This window comes from Leucoraja erinacea, chromosome 7 (assembly GCF_028641065.1).
Source record: "Leucoraja erinacea ecotype New England chromosome 7, Leri_hhj_1, whole genome shotgun sequence".
Lineage (NCBI taxonomy): Eukaryota > Metazoa > Chordata > Chondrichthyes > Rajiformes > Rajidae > Leucoraja > Leucoraja erinaceus.
This window is the reverse complement of record NC_073383.1, coordinates 27,931,465-27,956,350: the sequence shown is the minus strand read 5'-3', so window position 1 is coordinate 27,956,350 and position 24,886 is coordinate 27,931,465. Positions and strand designations below refer to the sequence as shown.

At 42.5% G+C, this 24,886-nt stretch overlaps 2 protein-coding genes across 3 annotated transcripts in view; both read right to left on the bottom strand.

Annotated features, from left to right (window-relative positions):
- The window catches only part of kcnj3a (potassium inwardly rectifying channel subfamily J member 3a), a 120,147-nt gene extending 108,287 nt beyond the window's left edge, over nucleotides 1-11,860 (bottom strand). The window contains exons 1-2 of one of the 2 annotated variants that reach the window (XM_055638081.1): nucleotides 10,353-11,860; nucleotides 7,475-7,691 (exon numbers count right to left, since the gene is read on the bottom strand). In XM_055638081.1, coding sequence (XP_055494056.1) covers nucleotides 7,475-7,691; nucleotides 10,353-11,021 — 886 coding nt within the window. In that variant the 5' untranslated portion in view covers nucleotides 11,022-11,860. The remainder of the gene's footprint in view (nucleotides 1-7,474; nucleotides 7,692-10,352) is intronic. The other variant, XM_055638082.1, reaches the window with a different exon arrangement.
- A 6,653-nt stretch (nucleotides 11,861-18,513) lies between these two features.
- galnt13 (UDP-N-acetyl-alpha-D-galactosamine:polypeptide N-acetylgalactosaminyltransferase 13) overlaps nucleotides 18,514-24,886 on the bottom strand; it is a 194,846-nt gene continuing 188,473 nt past the window's right edge. The window contains exon 12 of the mRNA XM_055638080.1: nucleotides 18,514-19,995. Coding sequence (XP_055494055.1) covers nucleotides 19,855-19,995 — 141 coding nt within the window. The 3' untranslated portion in view covers nucleotides 18,514-19,854. The remainder of the gene's footprint in view (nucleotides 19,996-24,886) is intronic.

Sequence of the window (24,886 nt, the reverse complement as noted above, 5' to 3'; positions counted from 1 at the left end):
TGTAATGTATGGCTGCAGAAACGGCATTTCGTTTGGACCTCCAGGGGTCCAAATGACAATTAAATTGACTCTGACTCTGACTCTGACTCTCTCTGACTGACTGACAAAGTTTAAAGGACATGTGTGGCAAGTTATTGTTTTAAGTAGATGGTGGATCCCTGGATCACACTGCAGGTGTGGTGATGGAAGCAGATAATATAGTGGCATTTAAGAGGCTTTTGAAAAGGCACATGGTATACGAAGGGAATGGAGGATATGGATCACGTGCAGGCAGGTGAGATTAATTTCACTTGACAGTGTGTTCAGATCAGACATTGTGGGCCAAAGGGCCTGTCCCTGTGCTGTACTGCTCCATGCTCTATCACAGTTTTTAAATCGATGATGCACTGATAGCTTAATAGGAGGGGAAAGTTGGAAGTACAAATCTCAACATGAGAACAAAGCAATTGCCAGCATGATATTTTTAAGTAGAAATAGCACCCATTTAAAAAATAAAATTGTGTGTCTTGGGAACGTTGGTAAAGAACTGGGTTGGAAGGAAACTGATGAAGCATTCTTAGGAATATTTAGTGAGAATAAATATTGGAAAGCTGATGAGAGGATAATAATGTTAATCCTGGAAATGAGATACGTCAGGGACAGAAGCAGACAGCTAACTGAATTGTACATGGCCTACAATGAATATCAAAAGTTGTAGTAAGTACAGGGGCAATGACAGAAATCATTCTAGCATGAGGGGAGATTTTCAAGATTGTGTTTATTCTCCCAAGATGATCTCAGAAATCTATAACCGGATTTCATGCACAAACTGGGTGACATGCACATTACATAATTAAAACTATTTGGATGAAAACTGTATGGTCCAGCCTTAGAATAAAACAATGTACCTTTCTGGGCGACACGGTGGAGCAGCGGTAATGTTGCTGCCTTAAGGGCCTGTCCCACTTTCACAACCTAATTCATGACCTCTGCCGAGTTTGCCCTTGACTGATACTCGCAGCATGGTCGTCACGAGGTTGTAGGAGGTCGTAGGTAGGTCGTAGGTAGTTCGTAGGTAGGTTGTGATGCTAGTCGTAGGTACTTGTGGCATCAAGTAGGACGGGTCATTTTTTTAGCATGATGAAAAATATCCATGAGTAAAAAAGGTCGTGAATTTGGTCGTGAAAGTGGGACAGGCCCTTTTCAGTGCCAGGCACCCAGGTTTGATCCTGACTACGGGTGTTGCCTGTACAGAGTTTGTACGTTCTCCTTGTGACCGCATGAATTTCCCCCGGGAGTTACAGTTTCGTCCCACACTACAAAGGCCACAGGTTTGCAGGTTAATTGGCTTTGGTAAAGATTGTAAATTGTCGCCAGTGTGAAGGATGATGCTCATGTGCGGGGATCGAAGGTCGGCACTGCCTCAGTGGGCCAAAGGGCTTGTTTCTGCGCTGTATCTCTTAGCTACACTAGAACTGAGGGAAAGAGGAATTTCATTAGCCAAAGGTTAGTGAATCTGTGGAATTCATTGACACAGGAGACTGTGGAGGGCAGGCATGGAACTCACTATCAAAATATGGAGTGGACCGGGGGACAGGGGGGGACACAATTTTTTGGCGGCCGCGCGCGCATGCGCGCACACACACAAACACATGCGCGGGGCTTCGGAGGCTCAATCCAGCGCTAAATGCAGCTCAACTCTGCCTGTCTCGCCGGGTTAACCTACAAGCTCTGACTGGACTGATGAGGACACCAGCCTGGAGTTGTGGAGTTAGCGCTGCTTCTCCGCGCTGGCTGTAAACCTGGGTCTTATTTCCCGCAAGTCCAGGAAGGGCTGTAGGTTCACCTGGCAGGACAAGCAGAGTTGAGCTGGGTTTAGCGCTGCTTCTCTGCGCTGGCTGGGGCCTGGAGGCACCACTCCCGATTGACTCCCGACCTCTTTGGCCCCCCGTGGGGGGGGGGGGGGGGCACTCGGGTGGGGACGGGACAGCGCCGGAGAGCCGGCCGGGATCGATCCTGGCTGCGGACGAGGCGCAGGTCTGTGCCACGTCTCCCTTCTCCAATCACCGCTCTCTATCCTCAGTTCCAACCCCCCCCCCACTTCTCCCTCCTCCAAGTATCGCGCTGAATCATCATTTCCCGCCTCCATTGCCTGCTGACCAACATCTCTCTCGTCCAATCGGCGCCATCGATCAGCAGTCCCACCTCCACTGTCTCGCGGAAAGCGGAGATTTTTAAAAATCCGAACGACAAAATCTTGGGGGGGATGTCCCCCACCTCTCAAAACATGGGGGGGGGGGGGACGTGTCCCCTCTGTCCCCCCCCCCGGATTTTCCGCCCCTGGTGGAGTCCAAGTCATTGGGTATTTTTAAAGCAGTGATTGACAGGTTCTTGATTAGCAAGAGTGTCAAAAGTTACGGGGAGAAGGCAGGAGGATGTGGTTGAGAGGGAAAAATAGATCAGCCGTGATTGTATGGTGGAGTCCCCTCGATGGGCTGAATGGCCTAATTTTGCTCTTATGTCTTAAGAAATGTTTAAAGAAAGCGCAGACGTTAAGACTTGGAACAGTGGAAACTGTAATTTCAATGGTGATAACAGGTAATTATGAAAAGTTTCTGCACTTGTTCCACAAAAAAACCCTTCAAAATCTTCCTACGTGAAAATATGTCAATATATTAGCCAATGGTAAACAAATCATAAAATGTGGCACATTTACCTTCATTATAATTCTCAAGTTCAGTTTACAAACTTGGCTTGATACTTAACACTAGAGTATGACTGTATACAAGCATTGATAGATAATAAACTCCTGAGGGCTCATTTCATTTAATGATTCAAAGAGGAAACTAAATAGGAACCAAGCCTCCAGAAATAAATAGACATTCAAACAAGGATCTGAATAATTTCCTAGCAACGATCTGGCATTTTTGATAATTCAATACAGCTCTGACACTAATATATTACTACGCTAATTCATTGTTGAAAGGTCTCAGATGTAGCCGTTAAGTAGTAATTAAACCTGAATGTAGATACATTTTCAATTATATTATCAATATTTTCTACGTATGATGTCGAATGCCAACTCAGTTTATAACCTGCTTCTTCATCTCCCTCTGCACTACACAATTTTATGTACCATCCAAACAGAGTGAAGATGTTTTTAGGCTGCTGCCTCGTTTTTGTACTAAAATCAATGCTGTGAGATATGCAAGGATGGTTGACAATGATTCATTCTAATTTCTTCTCCACCCTGATTAAGGAAGTGCTTCTGTCCCACTAAAAACACGGCTGATAGAGGGAAAAAGCAAGAACGTTTTTCACAGATGACCAATCAAACAGAAGACACAAAATTGTTTTCTGCAGTTTGAATAACAATTGTGGAAGATGCTAGACCAACTAAACAAGCAGGGACTAGATCTTCTGAATAATGGTCGCATTAACCCAGATTACCATCCATTTCTACAACATGAATGTATCAATCAGTCCTGTAAAACACCACAGAGATTTGATTAAAACATGAGCACGTAAAAGGGTTGAATTGCCTTCAAATTAAATTTGAAAGATCCAAGATAAATGTGGGTTCTTCCTGGAACCACTCTTTTTTTAATAAAGAGGGAAGCAGCAAGCATAATGCAGCTCATATTGACAATCCGTTATAATTTCCTATTGGATTGAATCATAGACAAATGATAGCTCCAGAAGATATCGTACAACCAAATGCTGCACTCTTTTAGTGCACCTTATCTCTGCACTGAAAGAGTTAGATGATGATCTGATTATCGTCTACAGAACTACTTGTTCAAATAGTGGACACACCTGAAAATCCTTCAATGCATCAACGGTGTTGTAATTTGGGTTATTAAATTATGATTTAACAGTGTTGGTAATCGATATAGTGACATTGGTTAAAATGCGTTGGTTATAATATAATAAATGGCTACTATGTATGGATATAGGGCGGCACAGTAGCGCAGCTGGTAGAGCTACTGCCTCACGGCACTAGAGCTCTGGGTTCGATCTTGACCTTGCACGGTATATGTGTGGAAATTACACGTTCTCCCTGTGACCACATGGGCTTCACTGGTTTCCTCCCACATCACAAAGACGAGTGGGTTTGTATGTTAATTGGGCTCTGTAAATTGCCTCTCGTGTGTATGGAGTGGATGAGGAAGTGGGAAAACAGAACTAGTGTGAATGGATCAATGGTCGGCATGGACTTGATGGGCCAAAGGGCTGTATCCCTAAACTATACTAAAACTAAGAACAACTGTAGAAGTATAGACGGGATTTGCAAAAGAATTTGTACCGATAATTGCCAGAGGTTCTTAAGTGTTAATATCAGGGCACTGATCCTTCTTTTTTTGCCATCTAATTAAACCTAATAAATGGACAATATTAGAATAGATATAATATCCAAACACCCCACTCAATATCAACAGGGAATAGATTACTCATTTGAAGATAAACATAATCGCTTGTTCTGCAGCTTCTTGATGCATTTAATTTATATTCCAATGCAAACACACAGGAATACCTCCATCCAGAACTCAATGGCAATCCATAAAATATGGAAACTATGCAGTTTTTTTCATTTTAGAATGCATTAACTAACTAAATATGGTGGCATATCAAAAAGTATACCGTAACAAGTACATCTAATAAGAATGCAAAACATTGAAAAATATTTTAAGGGAATCAAATGCAAAAACCTGTGCTGATATGGATTATGCAGATTGTCTTGGGAACTAGATGGCAGGATTGCAAAATTATCTGCTCAACTGCAAGATCTAATGTCAGAATTAACAATTCACACGAAGATACAAATGCTATACACATATAAATAAACAGCCTCAGTGAAATTCAGAACAGGAGCATGTTATTTACCATCAAAGATTTAAAAGATATAACAGGATACATAATCAAATTCCGTAGGCAATAAAGGTCGTCATACACAAGATTTTCCAGAAGTCTAATATTGATGCATGGTTAAGTACCTATTAAATTCTAAGAGCAATCAACAGTATGTTAATAACTAATTACAGCTACATTGCTGCTGAACTTTATAGTATTTGGGTGCTTCAACATATTCTGAAGTTCATGGTGCACTGTTTTGTAAAGATATTCTATATAAAGTTTAAGATAATAGCAAAACAGACAGGTTCATCATTCATAGAAACATAGAAACATAGAAATTAGGTGCAGGAGTAGGCCATTCGGCCCTTCGAGCCTGCACCGCCATTCAATATGATCATGACTGATCATCCAACTCAGTATCCCGTACCTGCCTTCTCTCCATACCCTCTGATCCCCTTAGCCACAAGGGCCACATCTAACTCCCTCTTAAATATAGCCAATGAACTGGCCTCGACTACCCTCTGTGGCAGAGAGTTCCAGAGATTCACCACTCTCTGTGTGAACTGTCTACTACATCATTGTATACCCTGTTCTCACCCGTACTCTGTCAGATAACAATCCATTTATAAAAGGTCCTACATCTTTATCAATAATAATTCAGACAGAAGTTCTAATACTGTATGCCTCAAACATGTTGTTCCAATATTGTACAGTAATATGACACATAAACAACATCACCATAACACAAAGGTTTCACAGGAACAAACAGTCACCTTGAATATATGGGAATTAGCGTAAATTCTTAACACGAAAATATGAAATATCACTCTCCACAATTCAAATGAAAGATAAATCTCTTGTAAAACAATTGGGTTAAATCACCACAGTCTTGAAGAGTTGAGAACAAAAAACTGATAGCCCTGTCCCACGGTACAAGTTCATTCCAAGAGCTCTCCCGAGTTTGCCTTGATTCGAACTCGGAGATTTACGGTAATGGCCACTCGTCGGTATTGGGGGCTCTCGTGGACATTTTTCATCATGTTGAAAAATCTTCACGAGTCTTCCCGTGCTTACCTGCCGTTAGCCAGTCTCCCCGAGTACCTGTCGTTAACGTTACGAGCTGCTAAGTGACGTCCCCGAGCTCCGACATACCTGCTACGTTCATTCTCCTTGCTTACCACGAGTTTGATTTTTTTTAAACTCGGGAGAGCTCTTGGAATGAACTCGTACCATGGAACAGGGCTTAAAATCGTTTAACTTTAACAAGCTACAGCCAACTTGAGAGAATTGCACAATTAAAGTTTTGTAAGTATCTTGTTGTTTACTTTACACTGCAACATTCTTCACTTAATTGCATCAAAGGGCTTCCTATGTTTTAAAAAATCTTCAGAAATGTTGCACTCCTGATCTGCACATATTTTTTCTTGCAAGTAATTTTTTTTAAAGCACATGTACTTAAAATATGGCTAAAGAGCACCTAAAATATGGCTCATTGTAAGATAAATAAATGTGCTTTGTAATAAAATCTAACATCAGTAAAAACACAAATAATCTGGCCAAACTGCATGCTTCCATTTCTTCTCTGAATGAAACATAGTCCCATTATATGTCCAACACTAAACATCTGCAATCATCCAGAAATGGGGGAAATTTTATTTAAAAGTATGCAGTATTCCAATAAGCTTCTATTTAAATAAGTGTGTATTTACAATCCAAGTTCAAGCAGCTTACAAAAGCTAGTTTTGGGTGTGGGTAACTTTTTTTTTCTCATTTATTATATTGTTTACAGAGTACTGTTGTGCTGCAAGTAAGAATTACATTGTTCTGTCTGGGACTTGTGACAATAAAACACTCTTGACTCTTGAAGTTCACCCAGAAGCGGATGATTATGTGTGACAACTTTGCTTCCCTTTCTACAGTACCGTTACTTAATTTACATTTAACGTTGAATCATTTCATCATGTAAAGGAACTAAAACTGATTTTCTGGATAAGCAACTCATTGATTACACTAATGAGGTTTAGCTGGTGACATATGCTTCTGTAAAATTGCATTACTAAACTTTATTAAATGCTGGTGAAATGGGGGAAATGTTGTGTTCCATTAGGTTGGTGCAGTTGGTTTTTAGCAAAAATGAAAGTCAGTAGTCCTTTTCAACATGTGTAGGAAAGAACAGCAGATGCTGGTTTAAATCGAAGATAGACACAAAATGCTGGAGTAACTCAGCGGCAACATCTCTGGAGTGAAGGAATGGGTGACGTTTTGGTCTTGATCCAAAACGTCACCCATTCCTTCTTTCCAGAGATGCTGCCTGTCCCGCTGAGTTATTCCAGCATTTTGTGGCTAACCCTTCTCAACATGTTCCATTTTATGACTTGCCCAGAAGATTTTGGATTATACACAATGATGAAAGGTTAGTTGCAAGTTTATAAACCTACGATTCAATCCCTTTTTTTAATTTCATTTTACATTTGAGACAACACTAAATTAGCAACTAATGTGAAGCTAGGAGCTTCCATGATGTTGTTGGGGCCCCCATCAAAACATGTTAGCCCCTTCAACTGATATTGATCATAGAACGGATCGTATAGGCACTGGCTAGCACTCAGGCTTTGCTGAAAGTGCAGGTCGTTTCACTCACCCGTGGTTTCGACGATGCCTTCAAGGATAACAACTATCTCGAACTGCTCCGTCTGCATTGATGGCTGGGAGAGGTCGTAGAAGGGACTCTTGGTATCAATCACATGGCAGATAGTGAGAGGGGATACGAGGAAAAGTTGATCTGCCCCTGTGCTAAATCCAACGTCCAACTCTAGTTGATCGAGGGGCAAGAATTCTCCCTCGGGCGTCTGCCGGGACTAGACAAGCGTGGAGAGAAGACATCAACAGAGGGGTATCTACTCGACAAGACATCCTGAAACCGCTTTACAACACAGCCGAGCCGCTGCACAATTAACTACTTGACTGAAAATGGTTTCTATTCATGCTCAATGATGCAGATTAAAGAGCGAGTTGCTGTACAGCCCGAAAGATATGTATTATTTCACTACATAGCATTTACATCTGAATCACATTGAGGACCTTATCAAAAACTTTCCTAAAAGTCAAGCATGTCAGCATTATTTTCACAGTAAATCTTAACAGCTTTAATTCAAAGTGATGTTATGCTCATTGATTATGCAAGAGCTTGTTGAAAATTATTACTTCCTTAAACTTCTTTTTGAATAAATCTATTCATTCAATGGTCTGGTTTCCAGTAATATTATTGGATTTAGTACTATTAAATTTGTACTCCCACTAAAGAAAAACCAGTGAGCTTTATGTGTGGATGTTTACTGGTTTATTGAAATGATAAGTTTCTTAAACTTTATTTTTTTGAATAAATCTATTTATTCAATGGTCTGGTTTCCAGGAATATTATTGGATTAAATGGTATTGGATTTGTACTCCCAAAGTAAAATGAATGTACCTTTTGTGTAGATGTTTATCTGTCTATTCAAATGATTATGTTTCATAAGTGATAGGAGCAGAAATAGCCCATTCGACCCATCAAGTCTACTCCCCCATTCAATCATCGCTGTTCTTTCCCCCTCAACCCCACTCTCCTGCCTTCTCTCCATAACCCCTGACACCCCTTGAACTGATTAGTTTTGTAAACATTTTTTTGAATAATTCTATTCATTCAATGACCCAGTTTCCAGGAATATTATTGCATTTGTACTTAACGTATTTCAGTCAAATCTAATAGAGCGTGGTTAATTTCCCAGTTAAATCAGAGTCGGCTTGGATCATTCAATCCGTCTACAACTAGCCACTTTGACCGACCTCTCCGTAAAACTTTTCAGACTAATTACTTCAAACTTTAAGGTGCAAGGATTATAGTTATGGGATTCAAATGACCCTAATTGGGGAGAAGAGTTTACGGAGCCTGCTCATTCCATTAAATCACATTTATTTATGAACACTCCTTCCATTTGAAGAGATAGGTCGGGGTCAGTAATCCCGATACCGTGGCTGACAAGTGCAAATCAGCGACCTGTTACTGCACTACATCTCAAGGAGATCGTCGGTTCGACGCCCACACGCCCCGACACCGCTTCACTCTCTTTTCCTGCTCATTTTATGAGCTTGTTCAATAACACTTTATGAAAAAAAAACGATTTCCATCTTTTGGCCAGTAAACCTCGATCAACCTTGTGATACATTAGGGAGAAGCCTTTTAAAGAACGGCCTTCAGTAACTGTAATACTGGATTATAGGACGTGAAATTTTGCAGCCAGTATTAAATTTAGAGTTTAAACATCGGGGCTTGCTACTTCAAGTTAGGCTTTCTTTAAAAATATATAGGTATCCATCCTTACACCAAAAAAAAAATGGATTCCAAATAAACTAGGTTGTTTAAGCTCCTCGACAAACCAAATGCAAAATAATCCGGCATGTCATTTTAAGAGGGGTTATGATACTTAGTCAGAATTGCGTTTCAAACACTTAAAGTGGCGCCCCGCAAACACGATTTTCAACGTGAATCATTGCATTACATGGATATCTGGACTGATTTCGCACGTCAGGGTAGGTATACCGTGCATTGTGAGATACGTGTACAAACCCCGCGGAACATGTGCGTGTGTATAAAATGAAAAAAGCCAATCGGGCCATAACATGAGTCTTAGTGTTTTTTATAAATTCTGATCCGCCAGCCACCTTCCTTCCAAATCATTCAGGCTTCACGGGGCGAGGTGGGGCAATGGCATGGGATTTCAACTGGATGGTTTAAAGGCAAATGTGATTGTTGGTTTCTCCAGTAAGGAGGGGAATGGATCGCCAAGTAATTTGAGAAAAAAATAGTCCAAAACTGATGTGACAGTAAAGAGAGAAAAAATATCGAAAAATGTCACTGGCAAATAATGAGCTGCTGGTAACCTGATTTTGAGATGTTCAAGCGAGAAGTATTATTCCCTGTCCCCATTGCCGCTTCTGCCCACTCCCTCCCTGCCCAATCACTGCATTTTTAAGAAAATCTGTAGCAAATCTCAGCCAGCCCCGATCATATTCTGTTGTCATTTCAAAAGAACCGTGTATGTGTGTGTGTATACACACACACACACACACACACACACACACACATCACACCAACGTAAGATACATATCTCATACATGTATATATCACACACACATCATACCCACACATATAAACACGTACATATCACACTTATACCTCATTCACATCTCACAGACAACACACACATATCACACACACTCGTATGATATATATCTCAGACACGCATATATATCTCATACAGAAATATCACACATACACACATCTCAGACACAATACACTAATCTCTCTCTCTCTCACACATAGCTCACGCACGATGCACGAACTGACCCATTCCCCGCTTCTCCTCCCCACTAATTGACCCATTCACCCTTGTCCCAGTAAACATATACATGCAATAAACGCACCAGGAAGGTACATTCTTGCGGGTAGACGGGGGGGCGGGGGAGGGGACGCCACTTACTTTGAGCAGTTTGCAGCGTATCTGTGCGGATACCATGTGGCTATTGCGGAGATTCCCCACTCTGAACATGAGAGTCAGCCTGCCGTCTCTCATGGAGATCACCGCATGCTCGCTGAACATGAGGGTCTCCGCCCGCTTCTTGGGCTGGGACATCTTGATGAACATGCAGCCGATCAGGAAAGCATCCACGATTGAGCCGAGGATGGACTGCAGGAGGAAGAGGATGATCCCCTCTGGGCACTTGTCCGTGATGTACCTGTATCCGTACCCGATGGTCGCCTCAGTCTCAATAAAGAAGAGGAAAGCCGATGGAAAGTTGTAGACGTTTGCAACGCACGGGGTGTAGTTGTCATCGTGAGTTTGGTTGAGGTCGCCTCGGATGTAGGCGATGAGCCACCACATGGTCGCCATGAAGAGCCAAGCCACAGTGTATGTGAGGATGAAGATAAACAAATTCCAGCGCCATTTCAAGTCGACCAAAGTAGTAAATAAATCCGAGATGTAGCGGCCCGCCTCGCCGCTCACGTTCCCGTGTTGTACATTGCAGCGCCCGTTCTTGTCCACGAACCTCTGCCGCTTTTTCTTGGGTGGCTGATTGAACCCAGAACTGCTGGACAAGGTGGTTACTACTTGGTAATCGTCACCAAATTTTCTTCGGAGTGCGGACATAATATGGGCAACTGAGCGGATTAAATAGTCCGTGCAATCAGTGCAATGCAATGCAAACGTTAACTTGCTTTCTTCCTTCCCCTCCTCGCTCTTTCTCTCTCTATCCCTCTCTTTCCTCCCCCCTCCTCCTTGTGCACTTCCCGACCGCGACCTGGTCACCCAGGAGAGAAAACGCAGAGGTATCAACCCTCCGAGCCACACAAAGAAATTGCAACCCCTCGCTCTTTTGCAAATGCGCACAAAATCATTGCTTCCAGCCTCTCGGGTTCTGCAGCCAAAAATGGAAAAAAAAAACACACACACACACACACACACGAGTCAGTCAGTCCGCAGGCAAAAACCCTCCTTCCTCCGCAGGTCTCGCCTTCTTTGCAAACCTGACCTGGGGGGCTCGATCCTCCCGGGGTTCAGGCTGGGTCCCGTCCCCTGGGTAGAGGGAGGGAGGGAGGGGTCTGGGGAGGGTCTATTAAACTGCCACAGCCTGCAGTGCCTCCAAAAGTTCACCCGCAGCCAGCATTATTACTTCCACACCATGGTACTTTTTCTCTTCCTCTCCCTTGCTTGAGCCCAGGTCTTGACACTGAAGCGAAGCGAGTCAAAGCAGGCATTCGTTGTTGCAGGGTCCCCCGGTCTCTCACCCTCTCCTCCCTGTCTATTTTTGCATCCCACCCATTCCAGTTTTTTTTTTAAAGATAAGATCTTCTTCCAAATGGTGCTTTGCAGCAGTACTTCCCTTCTTCCTCTTCCACTTCCCTGGGCTGTTAAGGCGCTTCGGGTACCAATGTGTGAAGGATACAGACACAAGAGAGGAGCGCTGCTGCTGTTGCCGCCGCTGCGACTGACTCTCTGCCCCCCCTCCCTCGTCCTCCCCCCCCTCGCTCCTCGTGCTGCAGGTGAGACGGAGTGCGCGCCCCCGGGGGTGGGGGGTGTTGGTGGTCCTTGTCCTTAATGGTTCTGGTCCCATTTCCCGTAGTGATCCAATTTTCTAAAATAATGGAATCAATTATTAAGTTGCTTGGACTCGAGGGCTTGAGCTATAGGATGAGGTTGGGGTGATCTCATAGTAATCACGAGGGGGGTGGATAGGGTGAATGCACAGAGTTTCTTGCCCTTAGAAGGGAATCAAGAACCAGAGGACATAGGTATAAGGTGATGGGGGGGAAAGGTTTAATAGGAACCTGAGGGGTAACTTTTTCACACAAACGGTGGTGGGTATTATGGAACAGGTTGCCTGATGAAGTAGTTGAGGCAGGTACAATGAGAGCATTTAAAATACATTTGGACAGGCTCATATCCGTCTGAACCTATCCCATACATGTACCTGTCTAAATGTTTCTTAAACATTGCGATAGTCGTTGCCTCAACTACCTCCTCAGGAAGCTTGTTCCATGCACCCACCACCCTTTGTGGGAAAAGGTTACCCCTCAGACTCCTATTAAATCTCCCCCCACGCCTTAAACCTATGCCCCTGGTCCCTTGGATAACTGTCTAATAATCGTGAAGGAATGATCAGCTAGGTACCCAGTAGCTACTGATCTCAATGGGCAAATATTTATTCTATTGATTTCTGCCTAGGGAAGCTGATACAATAGCTCTGTTCTGTCAATTGGGGTCGGCACATTGGAATAGCGGTAGAACACTCCCAGAGACCCGTGTTCATTCCTTACTATGGGTGTGTCTGTGTGGAGTTTATACTCTCTCCCTATGACCGCATGGAGTTTCTCCAGGTGCTCCAGTTTCCTCCCACACTCCAAAGATGTAATGGTTTGCAGGTAAATTGGCTTTGGTAAAATTGTAAATTGTCCCTTGTGCGTAGGATAGTGCTAGTGTACGGGATGATCTCTGGTCGGCACGGATTCAGTGGGCCGAAGGGCCTGTTTCCAGCTCTAAGGTGCACTAAAGTAAAGTTGGTCAGCTAAAATGGGATTTAAGATGTGGCCTAAAATCACCATTTAAAATCATAGAGCACAGAAATGGGCCCTTCAATGGTTCAATTATTCTTTATTATCACGTACTGAGTAAGTGTAATTGTTATTTTGCATACAGTTCGGTAAATTATTGCCATACATAAGCATAATCCCTGGTTATGTACAAAGTGCATAGAGATGGCCCACTGAGACCATGTACGAGTCACCAGGTTTTGTGCTATTTTCACAGTCCCAGCTGTAGTTGGCAATAAAGGCCCATTGCAGCCGTTGCCTCCGTCCGGATCATCCAGCGAACCATCGTCCCTCTTCTCACCCAACCACGCTCAGCCTTTATGCCCCAAGGCATCTCCTGCAACGAACCTTGAGGGCACGGAAGGTAAGACCCCAGTTCCAACTTCCTTCATCCCTTTGTCCCAACATGTCCATTCTGACCAAGATGCCCCATCTAAGCCTCCTGTTGCCCCTTTCCCATCTAAACCTTTTCTATTCATGTACCTGTCCGTGTGTCTTTTAAATGATCTTATTGTACCTGCCTGCACTGGCAGCTCGACATGTGTAGAAAGAACTTCAGATACGGGCGATCACGGTGGCGCAGCAGTAGAGTTGCTACTTTACAGCAAAATGCAGTGCCAGAGACCCGGGTTCGATCCTGACTACGGGTGCTGTCTGTATGGAGTTTGTACGTTCTCCCCGTGATCTGCGTAGGTTTTCTCCAGGTTCTTCGGTTTCCTCCCACACTTCAAAGACGCACAGATTTGTAGGTTAATTGGCTTGATTAAACATTTTTAATTGTCCAAGTTGGCGATATGCAGAGTACTGACCTGCTGACTACAAAATTCAAAAGGTTCAGAAGGATACTGGTTTACACTGAAGATTGACACAAAGTGCTGGAGTAACTCAGTGGGTTAAGCAGCATCTTTGAAGAAAAGGAATACGTGACTTTTCGGGTTGGAACCCAAAACTTGGATTCAACTTGGAACCCCGTCTGAAGAAGGGTTCCAACACAAACCATCACCTATTTCTTTCTTTCAGAGTTGTTGCCTGACTCGTTGAGTTACCCCAGCACTTTATGTCTATTCTCTGGCAGCTCCTTCCATATACCCTGCACCTACTGAGTGTAAAGGTTGCTCCTCAATTTGCTGTACATTGATTTGCAAAGAGGGAGCAGTAGTGGCTTTTCTGCCTCTCAAGCTTTCTTTGCTTTTCAATTATAATGTGGTTGACCTGATTTATCACCTCAATACTGCATTGCTGTCCGTCTCCTGGTAACTGTTCATCCTCCTTAGTTTAACTTGGCATCATGTTCGGCACAGACATCTCTTCGATTTATACCAGCACCTGCAGTTCTTTCCTACACATTGTGATTAGTTTAGTTTAGTTTAGTTTAGAGATACAGCACGGAAACAGACCCATCAGCCCACCGGATCCACGCCGACCAGCGATACCCGCACATTAACACTATCCTACACCCACTAGGGACAATTTTTACATTTACCAAGCCAATTAACCTACAATCAACCTACAAACCTGTACATCTTTGGAATGTGGGAGAAAACTGAAGATCTTGGAGAAAACCCATGCAGGAACATCCAACTCCGTCCAGACACCACACGTAATAGGGATCGAACCCAGGTCTCCAGCGCTGCATTCGCTGTAAGGCAGCAACTCTACCACTGCGCCACCGTGATCTACAGGGCCTGTTTCTGTGCTGTAGTGTTCTATGTTCCTGCTTATCAATAATCAACCTGCATCTGTCTTAAAATATTTAAAGACTCATTCAAAGAGCATAACCTCCCTCATTCTGTATTGAATTGCCTGAGTGATAAATGAGACTGTTGTTTTTTTGAGGTGCGCTACACAAATTCACTTGACCCTCTGAAAGAAAAATAGTATCAGCTCATGTCTGTCTTTAACTAGAGATGCCCTATTTTTAAGCAGTGATTCCCCAGTTCTAGATTTTTCCAAGGAGAAATATCCTCTCTACATTCACCTCTACAGAGCAATGGGGACCTGGCGTGGGAGGACTGCCATGATGGAGGTGGAGAATAATGGGGGATCTGGTGCAGATACTCTGTAACTTTGCAGTGCCCTTTATGGGCAACTATTTGCATTTCCTGGGCATGCAAGCAAAGAATTTCACTGTGACTTGTCACATGTGACAATAAAGTATTCATTCAAAGTATTCTGAACAAGCCCCTTGCACAAATGCAACAGGATTTCAAAAGATTGATCCTTTAAATTAATTTGCCAGTTCACCAATGAAAAAGGCAGCAAATCCCTTATTCCCAAGTAAAAAAAACACTATATTGGGAACATAAGCCTATCATTAGTTTTCCAATCAAGAGAAATATTAGGAATAATGAAACATTAAAAACAGTAAAAGAACACTCAGTAAACTTTGTCTTTTAAGGGCCCTTACTATATTGGGACACTTTAAAAATAAGCATCATTCATTTTTTTTGCTGGCTTGTTAACTGGCATGGGACTCTAAGCTTGTAATTAGGTGCCTTTTCTTTCCATGAGCCACAATGAACTGCTGTAATTAAGGATGATCTATTTTTGTTTTTCTTTTCCCTCGGAAACTTTGTAAGTGTTTCAATTAAAGTTGGTTCTCTCGTGATTTGGATATATTTGACTTCTCTTGGTTCCTTTTTAAACATTTTTTGCATGTTCTAATCTGGAAAGTGGCAAATAACACGTTACAATGCAATTAAAAATTCATTCTACGAATATCTATAGTTTCTACTGTTTAGTTTAGGTTAGAGATACAGCGCGGAAACAGGCCCTTCGACCCACCAAGTTTACGCTATCCTACACTAATACTATCCTACACACTGGGGATAATTTACAATTTTACCGGTCAATTAGCCAACAAACCTGTATGTCTGTGGAATGTGAGAGGAAACCGGAGCACCCGGAGAAAACTCAAGCAGTCACAGGGAGAACCTACAAACGCCGTAGAGACAGCATCCATTGCCAGGATCGAACCCAGGTCTCTGGTGCTGTAAGGCAGCAACTCTTGCACTACGTCACTGTGCTGTCCTGATACCTTTATAAAATAAAATAATGTCCATGGTATTCAGAATAGACATAATTCTCTGGACACTGGTACAGGGAGATACAAGAAATGCTTCCCATGGGTGGTCATTTGTCAAATCTACATCTCCTGTCATCAGAACGACGACTGAAGACCAGAACACACCCCAGTAGGCACGGCGCACCCTCCCAGGGGACTGCGTTAAAGTCGGGTGGCGAGGCCTGTCTCGGCCGAAGGAGCCTCGGCAGTGGCGACAGCAGCGGGAGACTCAGTGGTGGTGGGGCCTTGTGGTCAATGGGCGTGAAACCCCTTTCTCACGGGGCGACTTGACGCAAGAGTTAACCAGAGTTGAACATCATGAGACCCTCTTGCGATAACTGTACGGCATTCGTGGACCACCGTGGACCACCGTGGCGCTAACGGCAGATACTCGTGTAACTTGGTGACTCGGGAGAAAATTCAAACAAGCTTGAATTTCTCCAAGAGTGACTTGTACACTTGTGGTTGAACATTGCAACATTATATGCACGTAGTGGCCAGTACGATATCCGTACTGACTCTTGCGTGTACCGTGGGAACTCCTGCGAACGGTGAACCAGGAAGCTGGACAGAGGGGACAGAAGGTGAGTAAAAAATGGAATCTATTCCTTTTCTCCAGAGATGCTGCTTGGCCCGCATTTTGTGTATAACTTGTTGATTCAGACAGTTTTTGATTATCAAGGATTCTGCGCTGACTCTTTACTCTGAAACACACGTTGGAAATTTAAACTTGGGCGCAACTAACATTGTCTTACTACCGTGGGAACTCTTTAACTCAGTGGGCAGGCAGCAGTTAATTGTTGCTCCCTTCAGTTTCCCAGGGGGTCGGGACGGGACTGGAGTTGGGAGGGAAAGGTGGGGGAGTCGAGGGAGAGGAGGGGGAGACAGACGGGGGTGTCTTCATTTACTGGCGGCGGGTGTCTGTCACTGAAACAGACAGGTGAGATTTCACATCCACCTTGTGTGTGCCTCTCTCTCTCTCCCTCCCTCCCTCTCACACAGGCTGAGAGACTCTGCCTCTGTGAGTGTACGTCTCTTTCTCCCCCTCTCCCACACACAGTAAGACCGAGGTACTGTGCTCAGTCCATCTGTGTCTCCCACATACACAGTAAAACTCTGCTTTGTGTGTGTATATACGTCTCCCCTCATTTCTCTCTCTCCCCCCCATTATTTGTGCTACGTGATGATTTAATTACACTTGACAGTTACAATGTTCATTCAAGATTTAATGGGAAAGCTCGGGAGACGGATAAGTCACTCGCACAAATAACAGAAATGCCAAGTACCGTGGGAACTCTTTGTCTACCCCCCCATTATATCGTGTGATATCGTGCTAGACCACGACCACTTCACTCTGGTTACATCTTGCGTCAAGTCGCCCCGTGAGAAAGGCCTATGAGGGGGGAGCGGAAGACAATGGGGACCCGGCGTGTGGCAACCACTGTGAGGGATGGTGGGAGAACAAAGGGGGACTCGGTGTGTGGGGGGGGGGGGGGGGGGCACTCTAGTGTAGAATCTTCTGCTCAGGGGATAAGTCTGCATTTGTTTGTTTGTTCATTGGTTCCGGTGAAGGCGCTGTGCATACGGCAGCCAGCCAACAGTGGCTAGTCTTTTTCTATTTTTTTCACTTTTAATTTCAAGTTTTTGTGGACCTTGTGTGTTGTGACTGTTAGCAGACCAATTTCCCTCCGGGGATGAATACAATTTTATCATATCGTATCTTCACTTTTGTTAGTGGTCTATTTTTCTTGTGCACGTACATATTAAAGGCACAGAGTGATGATTTGACTTTCAGAATGAATTTGTGAAAGTGAATATTATGTTGATCTCTACTGCAGTTGTGTTGGAATATAAAAGTAAGTTGCAATGTTGCAATTATACATGAGACATGTCTAGAATACCATGTACTGAATTTGTTGATATTGCGTACTTTTAGCTATGTCTAGAATCCTATCTGCAGAATTGGTTTGATCTTCAGCCTCTGCAGACGTTGCAACATACATTTGTGAGATTTCTGGGGCTCATGTGTTGTTCTATCAGGACTGACTGAATAAGTTGTGTCTCCATAAGAATAAGAGATGATCTGTGAAATGAGGGCAGGGGAGAGGGGAAGGAAAGGAAATGGAAGAGACAGGTTGGGAGGGAGGGAGAGAGGGAGAGAGGGAGGGTGAGTAGGAAGAGAGGGTCAGAGAGAGAGTTTGTGTAGGATGGGAGGGTGAGGGTGAGTAGGGGCAGAGTGTGAAAGGGAGGGGTGGGAGGGAGAATGGGGTGAAAAGGAGCGAGGGAAATTAAGTAGGAAGAAGGGGTGGGAGGATGAGTGGGGTGGGAGAGGTAGAGGGAGGGTGAGTGGGAACGGGCTGGGAGGGAGAGAGGAAGGTGAGAAGGGGGACACAGTGAATGAAAGATCGGAACTGATTCCAATCTATAAAAATAACCCGGTTGATTTTGACCACAATTGCATAAATGTTAAAAAGTAAAATTGTTGTTTGATTTTCCATAAAATTTAATTTCTACAAAAATGTACAAATAGCTTAATTTACAGCAAAGTATACAATCACAGCATCTTAAGGATATTCCTGAAGAAACAACAGCGAACATCTTATGGATATTGGTCAGGCTTTACTATTTATAATATGGTGTGGAATTAATTGGTCTTATGCATGCCTTGGAGCTGGAAGCAGCATTATTCCCTTTGCTTTCAACCAAACTAAATAAAGAAGTGGCTGGTTACTGTACCAAACGAGGCATCAAACAAAATAAGTAAAGGATGATTTTACTGAATTGCTATTTCTAATAAATGTGACTTAAAATATCTACAGCATTTTTGACCCATCAGTATTCACTTTTATTACATACTTTATTAACCTAAAATTCTTAGATTTATTTTAAAACTGTAAATTAAAAGCCAAAATTGTTAAATACTAACATTTACATCATCTAAACAGGGATTCCATTTAAAAATATAAAGCTGTTAATAATACATTCTGATATTTTCTTACCAATAATCTATGCTGTGATTTTTGAATTTTCTCACCGAGTAGTGACTGATATTTAAATGGTATTTAGGTGTAAATAGAATTGTTTTCTATACTGTCATGAATATGAGCACTGGGTTCTGGATTGTTTCAATAAATTTATTCACCAAAAACATGGTTTTATTTCTTGATAATCAATAGTAACATTAAATCAGTTACAGAAACTAAGGTACCAAATAACATTGACTTAATTTAAGGAATGTTTCAAACATTTTGACAGTAATTAGATATTGTTTTTGCTCTCAAAAATACCTTTAATTAATTTCAACTATTATTTTAAGGCATCTGACCACACAGCTATTCCCAAACGAATTTGCAATGACATTATTAGGTAATTTACTTTTCAGTGCGGTTCATTAGGAGACTGTGGATTTAAGTCAAAGATGGACACAAAGTGCTGGAGTAACTCAGCGGATCAGGCAGCATCTCAGGAGAAAATAAGAAAGGCACTTTGTGTCTATCTTTTATATAAACCACTATCTGCATTTCGTGGTTTCAACATTGTGGATTTAAGTCAGCTGAATCATTGGAAGTGTTTTTATAGCTTGAGCAATAGCACGCATCATGCTATTTATAATGTACTTTCTCCAAAAGCAAATGCAAATTTAGTGTGGGCACATGACATGCCCAGTTGAGATATGAGTAATGCTTAATATGTTTTCAACCATTCAGTCAAAAAGCTTGCACAACGTGTTTTAGTTCACGCCTGATCACTGAGAGCCGTGAGTTCTTTATAGATTTTGTATCAAAAGTAAGAATAGCAATGAAATAAATCGGTGACGTTTCTTCCACCATTAAGTACTCAGTGTCATGTTGCGTAGCACCCACTGTTGCGATTGGACTCCACTGCAGTCCTTCATGGTGGGAACCATTTTTTCTTCCTCCGTTGGCTCATCCAGACATTGATTACTATTTACATGTCGTAGTGTAAGCCTCTGGTGGATGGAAGGAGAAATAAAGCAATGAGCTGAGAAAAATGTAACATATACATTAATGATAAACTGAATTCATACAATGCAATTGACCCGGTCGGTCTCGAGATACTTCAAGGGTCGGGGTTGGGGGGAGACTTAACATTTGATACTGAACCAAAGATATTGTATAACAAACACAAGGGCTGCACATTTGCGCAGTGGTAGAGTTGCTGCAATACAGCGCCAGGGTCCCGGGTTCGATCCTGACTATGGGTGCAGTTTGCACTTTCTTCCTGTGAATGTGGGGTTCCCGGGTTCTCTGGTTTCCTCCCACATTCCAAAGACATGCAGGTTTGTTGTTTAATTGTCTTCTAAAAATTGTCTTAATGTGTGCAGGATAGAACTAATGTATGGGTGATCATTGGTTGGCGTGGATTCGGTGGGCCAAAGGACCTGTTTCCATGCTGTATCTCTAAAACTAAAACTTGGCCAAATGCTTGATCAAACAACAAGGTTTTACAAGTGTCCAACAGGAGCATGAGAATGGCTCTGATTGTTCAGAAGAAAGTTTCATAGTTTATATCCTAAAAAGCTTTGAAAGCCTAAAAAGCTGAAAGCATTGCTGTCAGTGGTGAAGCTGCTTAGAAAGAGGAATTTGCGCTCGTTGATAAGTTGTAGGAACAGAATTAGGCCATTCGGCCCTTCAAGTCTACTCTGCCATTCCATCATGGGTGATCTATGTTTCCTTCTCAATCCCATTCTCCTGCCTTCTCCCTATAATCCCTGGCACCCGTACTAATCAAGAATCTGCTACTCTCTGCCTTAAAAATATCCTTTGACTTGGCCTCCACAGCCGTCTGTGACAATGAATTCCACAAATTGACTACCGTCTGACTAAAGGAATTCCTCCTCATCTCCTTTCTAAAGGTATATCCTTTTATTCTGAGGCGATGGCTTCTGGTGCTAGACTCTCCCACCGGTGGAAACATCCTCTCCACGTCCACTCAATCCAGGCCTTTAAATATTCGGTAAGTGTTAAATGAGGTCCGCCCCACTGATCCTTCTAAACTCCAGCAAGTACAGGCACAGAGCAAACAAACATTCATCATATGTTAACTAAATCATTCATGGGATCATTTTCGTAAACCTCCTTTAGACCCTATCGTACGTCAGCACATCCTTCTTCAGAAATAGGGGCCCAAAACTGCTCACAATACTCCAAATGCAGTCTGACCAGTGCCTTCTAAAGCCTCAGTGTAACATCCCTGTTTTTTTATTCTAGTGGTCTCTAAATAAATACTAGCATTGCATTTGCCTTCCTTACTACCGATTCGACTTAATTAAAATTATTTTAATCCTGTACCAGCAGTCCCAAGTCGTTTAACACTAGTTGAAGGAGCATCGATCAGTGTAAGGGGTTGGAAGAAGCTCGGCAAAGATCCTAGAGGAATTTGAAACGTTTGATTTTTAAACTGGCTGTTATTACGCTGAAAGCCCATAAAATACAGCATTTATCATGAAGACAAGTGAATAGAAAGTAGAATTTTGACTATCAGCTTTACTACACTTAAAATTATATTATAAAGGTTACATTTGGAACATATTTAAGCGAGTTTCCTACACTATAGCAGATATGGCATAATAATACTAAGCTGCATTTTGAACCTGAATCTTGATTTTGTTCACTTATATATTTCTTTCACCCTTTAGATTTTACAGATACAGCGTGGAAACAGGCACTTCGGCCCACCGAGTCAGCACCGATCAGCGATCACCCCGTACACTAGCACTATCCCACACACTAGGGACAAATTACAGTTTTTACCAAAGCCAATTAACCTACAAACCTACAGGTGTTTAGAGTGTGGGAGGGATGTGGGGAACCCAGAGAAAACCCACATGGTCACATGGAGAACATACAAACAGCATACAGACAGCAGCCGTAATCAGGATCGAATCCGGATCTCTGGTGCAGTAAGGCAGCAACTCTACCGCTCTACCAGTAAGGCAGCAACTCTACCGCTGTGACACTCTGCCTTTGCAAGGTAGACAAAGGTGCTGGAGAAACTCAGCGGGTGAGGCAGCATCTGTGGAGCGAAGGAAATAGGCAACGTTCCGAAATGTTGTCTATTTCCTTCGCTCCATAGATGCTGTCTCACCCGCTGAGTTTCTCCAGCACCTTTGTCTACCTTTGATTTTCCAGCATCTGCAGTTCCTTCTTAAACAGTGATTTCAATCTGTTTCTTTTCATTCCAGACTTCATTACAGAAAATATATAAACATCACAACAATTGTAGGAGTTGAGATGAGCACTTGCTTTGCCCTTCAGTAAGATATTAGAGGTAAGATCGTATCCGTAACTCAATCTTGATCCCCATAACCCTAAAATCTATCTCAGGCTTGGAGAGGCATAATGTCTGTCTTTTATACATGTAAATATATTTAAAGAAAAACTCACTTACCTTAAACATACACCCAAAGTAGATAAACACAATTAATGTCTACACAGAAAAAATCAACATGCTAACATTTACAGGTTAAGTTCTAACACAGCACTAAGTGCCACATAACAACAATTTCTGAGAGACAAAAATGCTGGAGAAACTCAGCGGGTGAGGCAGCATTTATGGAGCAAAGGAAATAGGCAACGTTTCGGGTCGAAACCCTTCATTAGTCTGAAGAAGGGTTTAGACCCGAAACGTCGCCTATTTCCTTCGCTCCATAGATGCTGCCTCACCCACTGAGTTTCTCCAGCATTTTTGTCTACCTTCGATTTTCCAGCATCTGCAGTCCCTTCTTTAATAATTTCTGATATGTATATCTCAGAATTTGTGAAGATTGCTTGACTGCAAAAGAAACAAAACATTTTTTGATGCACAATACCATTATTTTTATTTTGTTTGATGTGCTGCAGTTTGGAATGGATAGAATGGCAAATCTTCCTTTGTCTCTGACCAGATCCTCAATTATCTTAACAAGTGTCTCCATAAAAGTATCACAAGTTCTATTCTTCCCTTCATTCCTACTTATCTTCATTGATTCAACTCACTCGGAAAACAAAGCTTGTTAACTATAGCAAACATTTGTAGAATTAGCCCAGGTGTGTATTGGGTGGGTCTTAGTTCATGGCACTCTCACCTCTAAAACTGAAAGTTATGGTTTCAAGTCTTCTTTGGCAGAATTGAGCACAAAGGAATTAAGCTGATACTCCAGTGTAGTACTGAATGGGTGCTGCATGCTTGGAAGTTCTAGTGTTGTACTGCGCGCGTACTGTAGGGTTAGATGTTTTCATGTAGCACTGAATGCGTACTTCATGGTTGGATGTTCTAGTACTGCATGAGAGCTGCAAGGTTGGTCATCTTAGTGTAGTACTGCATGACTGCTGCATGGTTGTGTTCCAGTGTAGTACTATACAAGTGCTGCATAGCTGGACGTTTTCATGTAACACTAAATGCGTGCTGCATGGTTGGATGTAGTACTAAATGTGTGCTGCATGTGGGTGCATTGGTGGCCTTAAGATGCTTCTGTTTGATCAGATAAAGGACAATGTAATTGATAATTACAAGAAAATGTTGCCAAATTTTTAACTGTTCTGCTTGCTGACACGTATTGCGAAACTAAAAATGTCGCATTGTTCTTGGGAATTCACTGGCCGAATGATTGGAGCATTTTGTACAGATATCTGTTTCTTTGTGTGTGATGTATTTCACAGGTATTTCACGTGGTGATGACAATATTTAACTGCTATCTACTTATGGGAGAATACAGCGAGTGGATTATGTTACTCTGTATGTTAGCACATAGTCATTTATTAATGTTGAATAGTTAAACACCATTTATGTTCATTGTAGTTTATTTTCTCTTTAGGTTTTATGGTATCATTCATTATTTGGCAGCTAGTTTATATGACCAATGATTTTGCATAGAAAACCCCCTATCTGTCTTCCTTGTAGTTGAACTAAAACACTAGGATTGGCACAAAGTGCAGGAGTAACTCAGCGGGTCAGGCAGCATCTCTGGAGAGCATGGATAGGTGATGTTTCGAGTCGGCAACCTTCCTCAGATTCTCCAGAGATGCTGTCTGACCCGCTGAGTTACTCCAGCGATCCGTGCCTTTTTCATTGTAAACCACCATCTGCAGTTGTCTGTTTCTCTAACGCACTATGAACTCATATTTAGAGCAAAGGCTAGAAGCTTCAGTTCCACCCTGTTGGGAATTTGGTTTTTATTTATAAATTTATTATTGACACCGATATCAAGTTACAAAATTCAAACAAAAAGTGTCGATGCTGGAAATCCAAATTAATACAGGAAAATACTGGAAATACTCAGCAGGCTCTGTTTCCACAGTGGCGGCCAGGTCTGCTATGTATTTTCAGCATTTTCTGTTTTATTATAATTTGTTAGTATTTTAGTTTGGGTTATTTTTAAAAGTTGCTCCTCAGCTGTTATCAGGCACCTGAACACCGTACAACAACTAGAGAGCGGAGGTTGTTCTGCTGACATCTAGAGCAGCGGACGCAATAGATGAGGTTGGAAGAGATGCAGGTAAACCTCTGTCGCACCTGGAACGATTGCTTGGGTCCTTGAACGGAGTCGAGGGGGGAGGTAAAGGGACAAGTGTTGCATCTCTTGCGGTTGCAAGGGAAAGTGCCCGGGGAGGGGGTGGACCGAGAGGGAAGGGAAGAATTGACAAGGGAGTTATGGAGGGAGCGGTCTTTGCGGAAGGCAGATATGGGGGGAGAGCGGTCCTGAGCTACTACAGTATCTGTCTCATTGGAAACCCGTAGACTATCTTTGATCAGACTTTACTGGGTTTTATCTCGCACTAAACGTTATTCACATTGTTCCCTTTGTCAAGTATCAGTACACTGTGGACGGCTCGATTGTAATCACGTATGGTCTTTCCGTT